This window comes from Dipodomys merriami, unplaced genomic scaffold (assembly GCF_024711535.1).
Source record: "Dipodomys merriami isolate MVZ:Mamm:240054 unplaced genomic scaffold, mDipMer1.0.p SCAF_92, whole genome shotgun sequence".
NCBI classification, from domain to species: domain Eukaryota; kingdom Metazoa; phylum Chordata; class Mammalia; order Rodentia; family Heteromyidae; genus Dipodomys; species Dipodomys merriami.
This window is the reverse complement of record NW_027206535.1, coordinates 889677-904061: the sequence shown is the minus strand read 5'-3', so window position 1 is coordinate 904061 and position 14385 is coordinate 889677. Positions and strand designations below refer to the sequence as shown.

Sequence of the window (14385 nt, the reverse complement as noted above, 5' to 3'; positions counted from 1 at the left end):
TTATGTCTTAAGAACTGAGGATCTGGGTTTGAAGCTGGTCCAGGCAGGAAAGTGGGAAACTCTTATCTCCAATTTACTATGCAAAAATGCCAGAAGTGGAGCTGTGGCTCAAGTGATAAGAGTGTTAGCCTTGAGCAAAAACGCTCAGGGGCAGCACTCGGGTCCTGAGTTCATGCCGCAAGACTGGTACATAAATATACTTAAATAAACAAGCTAGGGGCTGAGAAGGTGGCTCAGTGGTAGAGCGCTTGCCTTGCATGCATGAGGCCCTGGGTTTGATTCCTCAGCACCACATAAGCAAAAAGAAAAAAGCTGGAAGTGGCACTGTGGCTCAAGTGGTACAGTGCTAGCCTTGAGCTGAAGAGCTGAGGGACAGCGCCCAGGCCCAGAGTTCAGGCCCCATGACTGGACCCCCCCCCAAAAAATAAATAAACAAGCTAATCAATAAAATACAGCCAAAAGGGTTGGGGGCATGGCCCAAATGGTAAAGCCATCTGCCTTGCAAGCATCAAGTCCTGAGTTCAAACTCTAATACTGCCTAAGTAAACACAGAGAGGGAACAATGGGAAAGTGTGGTATCTATGAAAACCACTTGAGAAAAGGATCCAGAAGCTAAAAGAGGGGATATAAATAGCACAAAAGTTCCAGGATGGGGGGCTGGGAATGTGGCTCAGTGGTAGAGCACTTGCCTTGCATGCCTGAGGCCCTGGGTTCGATTCCTCAGCACCACATAAGCAAAGAGAAAATAAAAGCTGGAAGTGGCGCTGTGGCTCAAGTGGTAGAGCGCTAGCCTTGAGCTGAAGAGCTGAGGGACAGCGCCCAGGCCCAGAGTTCAGGCCCCACAACCGAACCCCCTCCCCCAAAAAACAAATAAAACTAGGAAAACCCATCTTAGTGAGTAGCAAAGACTCCAGGGGGACACTGAAGAGAATTGGAAGGCTGTCACAAGCCAGTAGAAAGATACAATGTATCATACTTTATGCAGCATAACACAGGTTAAGCAGGGAAGGAGTTTAAAGGGATATGGGCGGGCCCAGCCTAGATAGGTGAGAACTGGAAAAAAAAAATCAGGTAGGCCTGAGGTTTGAAAAGCCTAGAGGGCCCTGGGCGACTGATGATGCAGAGGACAGGTCAACTGATTTCCTGAATGTCCTGGTACAAGGAGGAAATGAACAGTTTGAAGTCAGTCAAACTTCTGCCTCTCTACCCTCCAAGAAAAGCCTTGGACGGGTAGGGGCTGGTGTTAGGTGATTACGATAAACCCTCCTCAGAGGATGGGAGAGAGCTTGGACTTGACTAGATTTTTCTTTTTTTTTTTTTTTGTCGGTCGTGGGGCTTGAACTCTGGGCCTGGGCGCTGTTCCTCAGCTCTTCAGCTCAAGGTGAGCGCTCTACCACTTGAGCCACAGCGCCACTTCCGGTTTTCTGGTGGTTTATTGGAGATAGGAGTCTCACGGTCTCTCCTGCCCGGGCTGGCTTGGAACCGCGATCCTCAGATCTCAGCCTCCTGAGTAGCTAGGATTACAGGCGTGAGCCACCAGCGCCCGGCCTTGACTAGATTTTGAAGGACACTGTCACCGGTGTTTCATCTGACAGCAGTAAAACACCAATTTGTTTTTTGTCCTTCGTGGGGCCTGAACTCTGGGCCTGGGTGCTGTCCCTCAGCTCTTAAGCTCAAGGCTAGCGCTCTACCACTTGACCCACAGCGCCACTTATGGCTTTTTTCTCTTTGCTTATGTGGTGCTGAGGAATCAAACCCAGGGCCTCATGCATGCAAGGCAAGCGCTCTACCACTGAGCCACCTTCCCAGCCCCATCCTGTGAGACTCTTATCTCCAACCACCTAACTAGCAAAAAGCCAGAAGTGAAGGTGTGGCCCAAGTGGTGGAGCTCCAGCCTGGTGCAAAAAAAGCCAAATGAGTTCAAGCTCCAGTACTTACAGGGGGACTTGGGGGGGGGGGGGAGAGGCAACAAACAAGCAAGGAAGAGTAAGAGTTCTCTCTAAACAAACTCGCCTGTCCCGGCTCCTCCTGTCACGTCATGCCGCGAGCCACAGCGGCCGGCCCTCCTGGGGTGTCCTCTCCCCAGGGGCGGCGAGACTGCTGTGGGCGGGCCGCGGGGGGGGGTCGGGAGGGGGGCGAGCTCTGCGGGGAACCCGCGGCCCCGGCAGCCCCTCCCCTCCCCCTTCTTTCCCCTCCAGCCTGCCCTCTCCTCTTCCCCCCACTCCCCTTCCCCATTCCTCCCCTCCCACCTTCTCTCTCCTCCCCTCCCCCCAGCCCCCCTCTCCCCTCCCCTCCTGGACGGCCGGCCCACGCCCAGTCTCGCGCCACCCTCGGCGGCCCGCGGCCTTTCTCTCCGGTGCCGGGCTGGGACTCGGCCGGCCTGAGCTCGGCGGGAGGCCGGAGGAGGAGGAAGGGGAGGAGGGAGGTGGAGGAGGCGCAGGAGGAGCAGGAGGAGGAGGAAGGAGGCGGAGGGAGCGGGCCGGCGCGCGCGGGCGGGCGGAAGGGGGAGGAGAGCGCGGGGCCGAGCCAGTCCGGCGGGGCCCGGACCCGGGACTACAAACGGAGCAGCGGCTCCCGGCCCACTCAGCCCCGCGACGCCGCCACCGCCGCGTGAGTCGGGTTCCGGGATCCCGGGCGGCGCGCGCGCCCGGGTGGGCGCGGAAAGGCAGGGGTGGAGGCCAAGTTGGTGCGTGGGGGGGACGGAGGCCTCGGGTGGGGGCTGGGTGGGGAGGGCCGAGGCTCGGGGGTGAGCGCGGGCTGGAAGAGGGGGCGATGCGACCCCGGGGGAGGGCGCCGAGCCCACCCGAGTTGCCGGGAAGGGGCCGGCGGCGGCCGGGGGGGCCTCAGCCGGGCGCTGGCTCATGGCGGCGGCCCGGGGCCGGAGGGCGGGCCGAGCGCCTGCCGGGAGCGGCCGGGGCCCCGAGCGCCGCCCGGGGGCTGCCTGGCCCGGCGCCTGGGCGTTTCGGGACGCGCTGCCCTGGCTCCGGGGAGCGCTGCGGGGCAACAGGTGGGGGCGGGGATGGGGCGCGGGCCTCCCCCCCTGCCCCCCGCCGCGGGCGCCCGCTGGCCGGGGAGTGGAGAAGCCCGATGACCCCTCGCGCACATCCCCCAGCGTGGCAGCGCCCCGCGGGGTCGTCCCGGCCCGGACGCGTCCGGGGAGCGGTGGGCAGAGGCGGCTTCTGCCGCCTTCTCTTCCTGTGCCCGCCGTGCCCACCCCGGGCCGAGGTTCAGGCGTCCATGTGCTTAACGGAAAACAGGAAGGAGTGGCCCTGAGCGGGCCCCGGCCCCGAAGGGCTTAGGTAGGCTCCTCCATACCGTTATGAGCAGTGTGTGGCTGGTTTGGGGAGCAGCTGGCAAAACTGGCTCTCCGGGCCACCGCTGGCTCACGACCGGCCCCGCGGCCCCGCAGGCCAGGGCAGTCGCTGCAGCAGGTGTGTGACATTCCCCCTCCGCCTGAGTTTTTATGCCCCAAGCCAGGCTCCTGGCAGCAGAATCCGGCTCTTAACACTTGAGTTGTCACGAGCCAGGTGCCAGGCTGTCTTGTCAGAGAAGGAAGGCCTCAGGTGACTCACCCCTACCTTAGAGCAGAGGGCAGGGAGGGAGGGGATGGGGGCTGCTTTGTTGTTGGTGTTTGAGTGGAGGTGGGTCTGAATGTGAGTGACAGTGTTTGTGATGGACAATGATTTGTCTGCAGCCCTGTCCCTTAGGACCTGGCCCTGACCACATAGTGACCTGCACAAGGGAGAGGAGAGAGTGAGAGAAGTGGTTTTGTTTTCTCTGCTACCTTTTTTTTTTTGGTACTGGGGCTTCAGGACAGACTTTGCCCTGGAAGAGGGGTCTCTTTTTCCCACCACTGTGCGCTCCAGGAACACCCCCCAACACCCTCCAGCCTTTGGCTGCCCCTCCTGGCTCTAGTCTCGGGAGTGTTGGAGGGAGGGGGCTTTTGATGCATTAACCTGGATGAGCTGTAATGCAGATGAGGCCTGAGGACCACTGTTCTCATTGCCTCTCACCCCCATCTTTCCCAGAATTTGACCCAAATTTTGAGCCTGGAGTGATGACACACCTCTTGCTGGCTTCACTCATTGCTTGCAGCCTTCTAGTTCATGACCTGCTCCTGTGAGTGGAAAAGAAAGTTTGCAGCAGGGGAGATTATTCAGGATTCTTTCCACCTTTTTTTTTTCTTTTTCTTTTTTTGCAGTTGCTTCTCCAGAAACAGAGACTGAGACCCTCTTGTTTTCTCTCTCGGCCCTTGCTGATTCTTAGATTTCCTTATTTCTTCAAACTCAGCAGTCAGTAGGACTGTTCGGGTAAACATCTGCCTTCTGAGCCTTCTGGGTCTACAAGTTTATCCACCTGGACATAGAGGGGCTTGGGGAGGGGACCGTCAGAGTTGGGGCAAAGGTTAGGGCTGGGCAGAGCCCTGCTCAAGTTCCTAGTAATCTAATGCTCATGAAATCCCTGCTCTTTTGGCCCCTATCCAAGGCTTGTGCCTCAGAAAGTAGCACTGTCTCAGGCAGGTGTGTGTGTGTGTGTGTGTGTGTGTGTGTGTGTGTGAAAGAAAGATGCACGTACTTGCCCCATTTTGTGTGTGTGTGTAATAATGGAAAAGTATAGGTGTGTTGTTGTTTTTTTTTTCCTGTAAGAAAATTAAGAATTTGCCCCGAGGACTGAGGAGGCTGGAAAATCAGGGTTATCTCCTACACTTCAGTCAACATGACCTTAATTTTTTTGTTTTGTTGTTGTTTTGGTCAGGTCTCGTGTATGGGATGCTTTGTTTGGTGTGCAAGTACCAAGAAGACACTTTGGTTGCCATAGGGCGTAGGCTCCTTAGTTGTGTGGAGATGTGGTTTCCAAGTTGCATCCTTTCCCCTTCTATGCAGTCCGAAGTCCTGACCCTGCTCAATCCAGTGCCATCTCCCTGCTAGCTGGGGCAGGCAGTACATCTCTGCTAATGGTGTTCCAGAATACCTGGGAGGGCTGTGGTCACTGAAAGCCTGAAACCCAGGTGTGCGGGCGGCCGCATGAATCCCGACACATCCTGCTCCCACTTTCCCTGCTTGGAGAGGAAAGGACAAGTGCCAGCTTGTCCAGGGCTTGACAGAGGGGCACTATTCAGTTGTTTGCCTTGACCATTCGCTCACACCTACTCTGTCCATTTACTTCACATTCGAGGTGTAGACAAGATACTTTTGGGCCCCAGGAGGCTAGGGGAGAGGCTCCAGCTATCTCCAGCTCCCCGCCCCCCCCAGCCTTTCTAGTCCCTAACCCTCAAAATGCCCCTGACCAAAGAAACATCCCTATGAGTTTCCACTTCAGAGTGGGATGGACGGATGGGCGCAAGGTCTAGGCCTGTCTGCATCTTTGGCTGTAGGTCTCATTGGAAGAAAAGATGGGACTCCAGGACCTAGGCCTGTCTGCATCTTTGGCTGTAGGTCTCATTGGAAGAAAAGATGGGACTCCAGGACCCTAGCAGGCAGATAGCATTCCCCATTCCAGTCAGGCTAAAAAAAAGATTGGGGGTGGGTGGAGGAGGTGTGCAAATGGCATTGTCCTTTCTCTTCAGTTTTCTACTTTTCTGTAGGAAGAATGTTTGCTTGTGTGGGGAAAGTTTCACCATGAGCAATTATATTTAATTTTGTTCAGTTCAAAAAGCTTCCATCTCTTTTAACTAATTAAATATTTATTCTGGCTAAGGTGGAGGGGGAGAGGGTAGTAGTGCCTTGGGTGCTGTGGCCTGGAATGTGTGTGACTGGGAGAGGGCTCCACAAGGGGGGAGGTGGAGTTGAAGCTTCTTTATTGTCAAATGCTGACCTCTGATTTCATCCAAGAGAGCAGTGACCAGCAGTTGGGGACAAGAGGGTAAAGTCCTTGAGCTGGAATACTGACCCGTGACAGGCTGAGAGGGATTTCGCAAGGGCTTCTGTGGAGAGCAGGGCGGAGCTGGGAGGCTGATCGGAACTAGGACCAGCCCAGCTCAGCTGTGGGCTGAGGATTTGGCCTGCCTTCTGCCGGACCCATTGGCCTCTGCCACCTCCATTCATGGTGGAAAAGCTCTGTGCACCCTTTCCTAGATGAAAGGAAAATCACTTTTCTTTCTCAGTCTTCAAGCCAATCTGAATACTCTCCCTTTCCTCTTGGGAGGAGAATAGGGGGTGAGGAGCCTGAGCAAGACCTCCCTGGCTGCCCTGCCCTGCTTCCACAACTGCCAGGGGTCGCGTTCCACCCTGCATCCCTGACTTTCCAGAGCTGTCTTATTGCATCTCTGAGCTCCAAGCATCTACTGTCCCTCCATGAACCACAAACCAGTCCCTTCCTCAGCTGAGTGTCTAGTTGGTCATGCCTGCTCAATGGTCCCTTTATCTTTCAGTGGAGGGAAGGGGAGAAGCGCTAAAGCAACAGCTCTTTCCTGGGTTGAGGAGTGTTTATGATGGGTCTTCCTGCAAACTATTTTATGTACTTTGTATGAAAGAGCCCCTGAGAAGTGGGGGACTGAGAAGGAGAGAGCAATAGAAGGGGTTCCTCTGGTTAACATAGAATACATGCATGTGCAAAATCCTTTGGTAATACGCACTTAAGAGAAGTGAATGACGGGAGAGTAAAGCAAGTTCCATTGGAAAACAGGTGTCAGCAGGAGGGAGAGGGCATGAGTGAGGGCGATTATGTTAAAGTACTTTATATACAGGTATGAAAATAGCGAGCTGGAAGGCATGGCTCAGCTGGAGCACCTGCCCAGCAAGCACAAGGCCATCATGAATTCAAACCCCAGTTCTAGGAAAAGAAAGAAATTAGAACAATGAAACGACTTTTTTTTTTTGGTCGGTCATAGGGCTTGAACTCTGGGCTTGGGCACTGTCCCTGAGCTCTTCAGCTTAAGGCAAGCACTCTACCACTTGAGCCACAGCCTGCCCGAGCTGGCTTTGAACTGTGATCCTCAGCTCTCAGCCTCCTGAGTAGTTAGGATTCCAGGCATGAGCAACCGGCTTGACACTGTTGTAAGAAGAGGGGGTTGGGGATAAGGAAGAGTGATGAGGGGTGAAGTTGATTGGTGACATTGTATGCAGGTATGGAAATGTCACAGTGAAACACCCCCTTAAGCAACTGATAGAAGCTAATATTTAAAAAACAGACAAGCAACTTAGAAATAGCTTGAGTGGGGCATGATATCACCTGTAGTCTCAGTGCTGGGGTGGTCGTGGCAGGAGGCTTGCAAGCCTGAGATCCATAGCAAGACTTGATCTCAGGAAATGGAAAAGAAAGGGCTGGGAATGTGGTTTAGTGGTAGAGTGCTTTTCTAGCATGCGCGTTTGGGGCCCTGGGTTCGATTCCTTGGTACCACATAAAAAATAAAAGGAAAAAAAAGCTTAGTTCCATTAGATAAAGATGTTTGGCTTCCATCTGCGTTTTCTTGGTTTCAGCCTTCACTTTCTAAAAAGAGGTTCATCGATGGGGTTCCCTTGGCTCGTGTGGGGGCTCCATCACTTGTCTGCAGTGTCAGTTCTGTGTGCTGTTGTCTCACGCTTACTGCCTGTTCTGAAGGTTTTACTGAAGGACTTACTGTGCCTTATGTTGGCACAGTAGATGGTTCTTTTCTCTAGGTTGTAGGGAAGGGGAGGAAGCTTTTGCCCTAGTCTTCTGTTCTTGGGCTTTCTTCCTGCCCCTTGCTCCAGGGCAGCTAAAGGGTAGCCTTGAGAGTAAGGTGAGGAAAAAGAGCTTCTGACTTTAGATTGTTGGCTATAACTTCTCAAGTTAGGTCCTTATCCTCCAGATTGAGATAGCAAAATGACAACCAAAGGCAAAAGTGGGTGGCGGGGGTGGGGGAGAGAACACTGTGGGCTTTGTGCTTCTTAGGCAGATACTCTACCACCTGAGCCACACACTCAACGCCCCCCCCCCCCTTTTTTTTTTCTCAGTTGTGGGGCCTGAACTTTGGGCCTGGGCCCTGTCCCTCAGCTCTTCAGCTCAAGGCTAGCACTCCACCACTAGATCCACAGCGCCACTTTCAGTTTCTTCTGGTTATGTGGTGCTGAGGAATCAATCCCAGGGTCTCATGCACGCAAGCAAGCACTCTACCACTGAGCCATCTTCCCCCTCAACCCTTTTTTATTTCTCTCTTCCATAGAGTTTCACTTTTACTCCCAGGCTGGCTTGGACCATGGTCCTCCTGCTTATTTATGCTTCTTAGGTAGCAATGATGACATGCCCAGCTTTTATTGGTTGAGATGGGGTCTTGCCAACTTTTTGCCTGGGCTGGCCTCAAACCTTGATCCTCCCAATCTCTACCTCAGAGTTACTAGGATTACAGGTATGAACCACTACATCTACTGCAAAGTTTTTTTTTTTTTGGCCAGAATTGGGGTTTGAACGTGCTTGTTCAAATTGTATTCTACCATTTGAGTTGCTTTTAGCTGGTTATTTTGGAAATGGAGCCATGTGGACTTTACTGCCCTCCGGCCTTGAAAAGCAGTATTCCCAGATCTCAGCCTCCTGGGTAGCTGGGATGCAGGTGTGAATCACTGGCACCCAGCCACCAAGGTTCCAAAGATGTCTTTGATGTCAATGTCATAAACAGTATTTTTTTAAAAAATTGTACAGAGGGGTTATACTTACACATCAAGTAATGACTTCTTTTTGAACTGTGACACCCCTCGCTGTCATTTTCTTCCAATATAAACAGTAAATGTTAAGCCTCTACATCTCAGATGAGAAAATCGATTTGTTCCAAGGCCACATGGACAGGACCAAAATCAAAAAAGAGCAGAAGCTGCTCTTTTTGTGCCATTCTGGGGCTTAAATTCAGTGCCTCGTGCTCTCGATTATTTTTTTCTGCTCAAGACCACATCCTTGTCTTTTTGCTAGTTAGTTGGAGATAGGAGGCTTGCAATCCCAGTCTCCTAAATAGTTGGGATTACAGGTGAAAGCCATCAGTGCCTGGCAACCCCTTGGCACCTTTTGACATGCTAAGAAAGCTTTTCTTCATCTTTTTCCCCACAGGTACCCACTTTTGACATTCTCTTATTACTTCTCACTCAGGATGCTCCAGACCTTGTATGATTACTTCTGGTGGGAACGGCTATGGCTACCTGGGAACCTAACCTGGGCGGATCTAGAAGATAAAGATGGACGTGTCTATGCCAAAGCTTCAGACCTGTATATGACACTACCCCTGGCCTTGCTCTTCCTCATCATTCGATACTTCTTTGAGCTGTGAGCATACCAGGCGGCCTCATACCTTTCTCAGTAGCCTGTTATACAGTCTATTGGACTTCACCTTTGTTTCTTGCTATCTAGTTCTGGACTGTGTTCTGGCCCTTCAAGTCCCTGCCTACTGTGTCCCCCACCCCCCTCCCACCCCCAGGGCACCATTGTCTTCTGAGGGCTCGGCACCCCTAGGCCCTTTCCCTTCAATGGTTATTTGTTATTACCCTCCACCCGCTACTGCCTGGCCAGTAGTAAACACAGGCGGCTTTGTAAGCTACGGGCAGCCCAGTAGCCCAGAAGAAAGGGGGTTGCCAGGAAACTGGGGAAACTGAGGTCCAGAAAATGTTATCTGAACTTGGGAGTCCTTTCTCCCTTCCTAGTTCAGGGAATTGCTCCAAGAAAGCCAGACACATCTCTGTCATGTCCTTTCCCCAGTTATGTGGCTACACCACTGGCTGCCCTCCTGAATGTAAAGGAGAAAACTCGGTTACGAGCGCCTCCCAACCCCACCTTGGAGCATTTTTACCTAACCAGTGGCAAGCAGCCCAAGCAGGTACAAGCTGCAGACTGTGCTCAGGCTCTGTGAGTTCCTGGGTTCTGATGTGAAGGCTAGCCCTGGTGGGTGGAGACCATTAGGATGCTAGGGTGGATACTGGGAGAGGTTGGGCCAGTGCGGGAGCTGTTTATTCTGAGGCAGAACGAAATGACTTTTTCACTACACCCAGATAGAAGTGGAGCTCTTGTCCCGGCAGAGTGGGCTTTCTGGCCGCCAGGTAGAACGCTGGTTCCGCCGTCGCCGCAACCAGGACCGGCCGAGTCTTCTCAAGAAGTTCCGAGAAGCAAGGTGCAGCAAGTTGGGGCAAATGAAACTGAGGGGCAGAGAGGTGCTGTTCCTTGCTGGGAGGGGTGGGTCCTGGCAGTTGGCAATGGCAGACGAATTCAGTCTCTCACAGTGCTATCAGAGTCTCTGGGAGCACTTGGGAAGTGTTGGGGGCTGTGCCATTCTCTCCCTAGCCAGTTCTGCTTCCTCTTCCAGCTGGAGGTTCACATTTTACCTGATTGCCTTCATTGCTGGCATGGCCGTCATTGTGGATGTGAGTTGGGGTAACTGGGCAGTGGGAGTTAAAATTCTCTGGCAGAGTGGTTGAGGCCATTAGTAGTACTTGAGGTCCTTGGTCTTCTAACCTCTCATCATCTTTCTGCAGAAACCCTGGTTCTATGACATGAGGAAAGTTTGGGAGGGATATCCCATACAGGTATGAAGTAGGCCCCTTTATAGGGGTGGCTAAGACATTCACACCCTTGTGAAGAGTGTAAACACACCGTAGAGTAATTCAGTCATTGAACTGTGAATAACCCTAGGAGCTAGAAGGGCTGGGCTTGGAGAGGTGAGCCCCCCGAGACTTGTTGCTCTGGGGCTCACCTCTCTCTCCTCTCCCAGAGCATTATCCCTTCCCAGTATTGGTACTACATGATTGAGCTTTCCTTCTACTGGTCCCTTCTCTTCAGCGTTGCTTCTGACGTCAAGCGAAAGGTGGGTGAAGGGGTTGTACAATTAAATCCAGCAGCCAAGTGAGGCCCTTGTTTCTTTTGGGTTCTGTGGGCTTTGGAAGGAGCTGTTGGGATCTGAGTGGAATCGAAGGTGGTGGGAGGAAGGAATAGTGGGAAGTTGAGGAGCAGGAAAAAGTTCCCTGGAGCCGGAGTCTTTTCTGCAGGATTTCAAGGAGCAGATCATCCACCACGTGGCCACCATCATTCTCGTCAGCTTCTCGTGGGTTGTCAATTACATCCGTGCGGGGACTCTCATTATGGCTCTCCATGACTCTTCTGACTACTTGTTGGAGGTTAGATTTCTTTCAACTGGAGGCTCCGCAATGGGGAGGGGGAGTGACATTCCTGGGGCTGAGTTAGGGGGAGGGGCACGGAGCCAGTACTGCTAACAGGGTGTACATGAGAGTGTACGTGGGAGAGTCAGGGACACATGATGATAGACGAGGCTATTTATGCAGTCAGCCAAGATGTTCAACTACGCGGGATGGAAAAACACCTGTAACAACATCTTCATCGTCTTTGCTGCTGTTTTCATCATCACTCGGCTAGTCATCCTGCCCTTCTGGTAAGTAGGTGGTCAGACTATACTGTGGTCAAGAATGTAGAAGTCTTGCCTTTCTTCCCCTCATTTATTCACCCTCCATCTTTTCCCCCTTCTGTGTTTACAGTTCTATTTCCCCCTTTAATCCTTAGGATGCTGTACTGTACCGTGTTGTATCCGCTGGAGCTCTATCCTGCCTTCTTTGGCTATTACTTCTTCAATATCATGATGACAGTGCTGCAGGCGCTACATATCTTCTGGGCCTACCTCATTTTGCGAATGGCCCACAAGTTCATAACTGGAAAGGTGAAGGTGTTTATAGGCCTTAAATCTTTTAACTCTTTAGAATTTTAAACTTACATTCCAGCAAACCCTTTTGAAATATATAACTCCTCTTATCCCTTTTTCACAGCTGGTAGAAGATGAACGCAGTGACCGTGATGAAACAGAGAGCTCAGAGGGGGAAGAGGCTGCATCTGGGGGAGGAATAAAAAGTCGGCCCCTAGCCAATGGCCATCCTATTCTCAATAACAACCATCGTAAGACTGACTGAACTATTGTCCCACCCGTTCCCCACATTAATGCATAAAGCCAAGGAACGAGCCAACTTTCAAAGTAGGGTCTATTTAAGTTCTGGGGACTGAGGAGAAAGGGAGAGGAGACTTCTCTGTGTCCTCCCTCCTCCTTTTATCACCCAGTTGCCTTTAAACCAAATTGTAACCAGCCAATTCCCAGGTAGAGGAGGCTGGTTATATCCTTTGTTAGAGGGGGGGATGGTCATATTTTCCTCTCTATTCTCCCAAGTTATTCTTTCTATTGCTTTTGAGACCTCAGCTCTAGAGGTGGAGGTTATAATTCACATTCCTTACCAAGAATTGGCTCTAGTTGTTTGCCTTTGACTCCCTGCTTGAAGTCGGGGTTGTGCCTTATTGCCCCACCTGTGGGCCTCATTCTGCCAAAGCTGGACCAAGGCTCATCTTTCTAAGCTCCCAAACTTGGGCCAGAAACCAAAGCTGAGCTGACTTTTAACTTTTTCTCTCCCCACACATGAATTGACTGTAGGAGAGCATATGTAACCCTTCCCACACCTCTGCCAAAAAGTGGGGCTACACTGGGGACTGTGCAGATGGTCTTTGTGTTATTTCTCTGCTAGCTGTTCCTTTAACCATAGGTCCAAGATCTTATTGCCTCCTTTCTCTGATCTCTCTTCTCTTCTTGTTTAGCTGGTTTGGAGTAAATGACAACTAGTTCTAATTTTTATTTATTAAACATTTGGGGTTTCAGTTTTAAAGCTAGAACTACAGCTAGCACCTGGCATTTCAGCAGAGGGACCATTTCAGACCAAAATGTACTGTTAATGGTTTTTTTTTTTTAATTAAAATATATTAAAGATTAAATAAAATATGGTAACAAGCGTCCGACTATTAGGAATTAAGAAAGGGGAGCAACTAAATAAAGTAAAAGTCTTTCTTATGCCTTCCTTGTAGTTATGTAACATTTTCTTTTTAAAATTTCACATGGCAAGTAAGAAAACAAAAGTAGAGAAAGTACAAGATTGACAGCTGCCTATTGTAAAGGATGGGGAAACAGATCTTTGACTAAAGATCCAGAATTGGGATATAGAGACAGAGAGAGAGAAATAAAATCAAAATCACAATCTTCTTGCCAAATCTTTGAAGAACCAGTACAAACCAGGGATAGGCAGATGCACAGACCCGGTTTATCAGAATAGGGACACTTGTACAAAGAGATAGGAGGGTTATCAGGCTCAGGCTAGAGTGTTAAGTCAATCCCCCAATCCTTCCCTATTCTATCGCTCTGTAAATCAAGAAAGGGACCTTGCCTGCTAGCACCACAATGGAAGAGCTCTCCTGATCCAGTCTCCCCATTTCTACCTACTAAGAGCTGGGGAGTAGCTAGACCAGAGGCTTGCTTAGGTCAGAGTTCAACAGTCAGGAAGACCCAGTTCCTGAGGAAAAAGACAGTTCAAGAAGGGTTCTGAACATGAGGAGGGCTCTCCTCTAAAGAAGCCGGCCTCTGCATTCAATGGCTCCACAGCAGCAGAGCAGCTCCTTGCCTTCCACACTACCCACTTCATAGTTGTAGTCCCAAGTAAGTTCTGTCCCAGCTCGGATTCTCCTGGAGAGGGAAAGAAGGACACGGTGTGGTAAAGGTAGCAGATAACACAGGCACCTGGAGTTACAGAGAGTAGAGTTGGAGATTTGACCAGACACAATCCTAAGAGCCCTTAGGATTTCAATAGTTCTCACCCCTCCCCAAACAATCCCTCTTCCTACGTCCTCTTACTTGCTGGCAAAGAAGGCCACCCAGGGGAAGCGAAGATCGTGGGTATCCACAAAGACATTCTGGACAAACAGGTTGGGACTGCAACTGTGCTGTAAGTATAAGGATGGCATTGAATCAGAACCACAGAAATAGAATCTGGTTTTGTGGGGTGAGTTAGAAAGTAAATGATATCTAACCCTCCCCATTACAGCAGAGATGTTTTGAAAGAAAGCTACCTCTTAAGATTCTTTGAAGTCAATTTATAAGAAAAGGTGGCTTTATATAGGATGTTAACAGAAATTTAAGGACTGTGGGAAAATCCCAGTCTAGAAGTGGGGGAAAAGATCTCACATTGAGGTAGCGACCCAGGTTGCCTTCCAGCTTGGCATCAATGATGTAGCAAGACTCTTCACCATCATAGAATTGGCGTGTGTTCTTTCGAACAGGTGCACTCTCTCCCTTGTCCACAGAGGCCATGTTGGTTGACTTAATGGCAATCCCATGGGTTGATTTAAGAGCGAAGCCTCGGGTTGATTTAACTGCCACCTGGCGCTTTGTTGGACCTGGACAGGAAGAATGGGGTTAGTGCCCATCCTAATTTGTCATTCTGCCCTGCCCTTTTTTTTTTTTTGGGGGGGGGTGTCAATAAATGGGGTTTGAACTCAGTTTCATCCCAGCCTCCTGAGTTGTTAGGCTAAATGGCAGTTTTTGTTTTTGTCTTTTTAACCAGTCCTAGAGATTGAACTCAGGGCCTGGGCACTGTCCCTGAGCTTCTTTCTGCTTGAAGCTAGCGCACTAGCACTTGA

The 14385-nt window shown here is 51.1% G+C and overlaps 2 protein-coding genes across 6 annotated transcripts in view; one reads left to right on the top strand and one right to left on the bottom strand.

Annotated features, from left to right (window-relative positions):
* Nucleotides 1-2483: 2483 nt before the first annotated feature.
* Nucleotides 2484-12773, top strand: LOC138821525 (ceramide synthase 2). 3 transcript variants are annotated; one of them, XM_070013830.1, is made up of 11 exons: nucleotides 2484-2610; nucleotides 9034-9207; nucleotides 9637-9754; nucleotides 9927-10045; nucleotides 10238-10295; nucleotides 10407-10457; nucleotides 10643-10735; nucleotides 10917-11045; nucleotides 11211-11317; nucleotides 11446-11605; nucleotides 11706-12773. In XM_070013830.1, exons 2-11 carry the CDS (start codon nucleotides 9035-9037, stop codon nucleotides 11844-11846), a joined length of 1149 nt encoding a protein of 382 aa, XP_069869931.1. In that variant the 5' UTR covers nucleotides 2484-2610; nucleotide 9034; the 3' UTR covers nucleotides 11847-12773. The 3 variants fall into 3 exon arrangements, with proteins under 3 accessions (XP_069869931.1, XP_069869934.1, XP_069869932.1); XM_070013833.1 differs by having other exon boundaries at nucleotides 2486-2610; nucleotides 11446-11599; XM_070013831.1 differs by lacking the exon at nucleotides 2484-2610 and adding an exon at nucleotides 2672-2686.
* Nucleotides 12774-12867: 94 nt separating this feature from the next.
* Nucleotides 12868-14385, bottom strand: part of LOC138821523 (histone-lysine N-methyltransferase SETDB1) — a 36783-nt gene continuing 35265 nt past the window's right edge. For all 3 annotated transcript variants that reach the window (XM_070013827.1, XM_070013828.1, XM_070013829.1), the window contains exons 21-23: nucleotides 13931-14142; nucleotides 13601-13689; nucleotides 12868-13432 (exon numbers count right to left, since the gene is read on the bottom strand). In XM_070013827.1, coding sequence (XP_069869928.1) covers nucleotides 13315-13432; nucleotides 13601-13689; nucleotides 13931-14142 — 419 coding nt within the window. In that variant the 3' untranslated portion in view covers nucleotides 12868-13314. The remainder of the gene's footprint in view (nucleotides 13433-13600; nucleotides 13690-13930; nucleotides 14143-14385) is intronic.

Coding starts and splice junctions, on each gene's coding strand:
- LOC138821525 (XM_070013830.1), top strand. CDS start 9,035: ATGCTCCAGACCTTGTATGATTACTTCTGGTGGGAACGGCTATGGCTA. Junction 9,208..9,636: donor ATTCGATACTTCTTTGAGCT/GTGAGCATACCA, acceptor TCCTTTCCCCAG/TTATGTGGCTACACCACTGG. Junction 10,296..10,406: donor GCATGGCCGTCATTGTGGAT/GTGAGTTGGGGT, acceptor ATCTTTCTGCAG/AAACCCTGGTTCTATGACAT.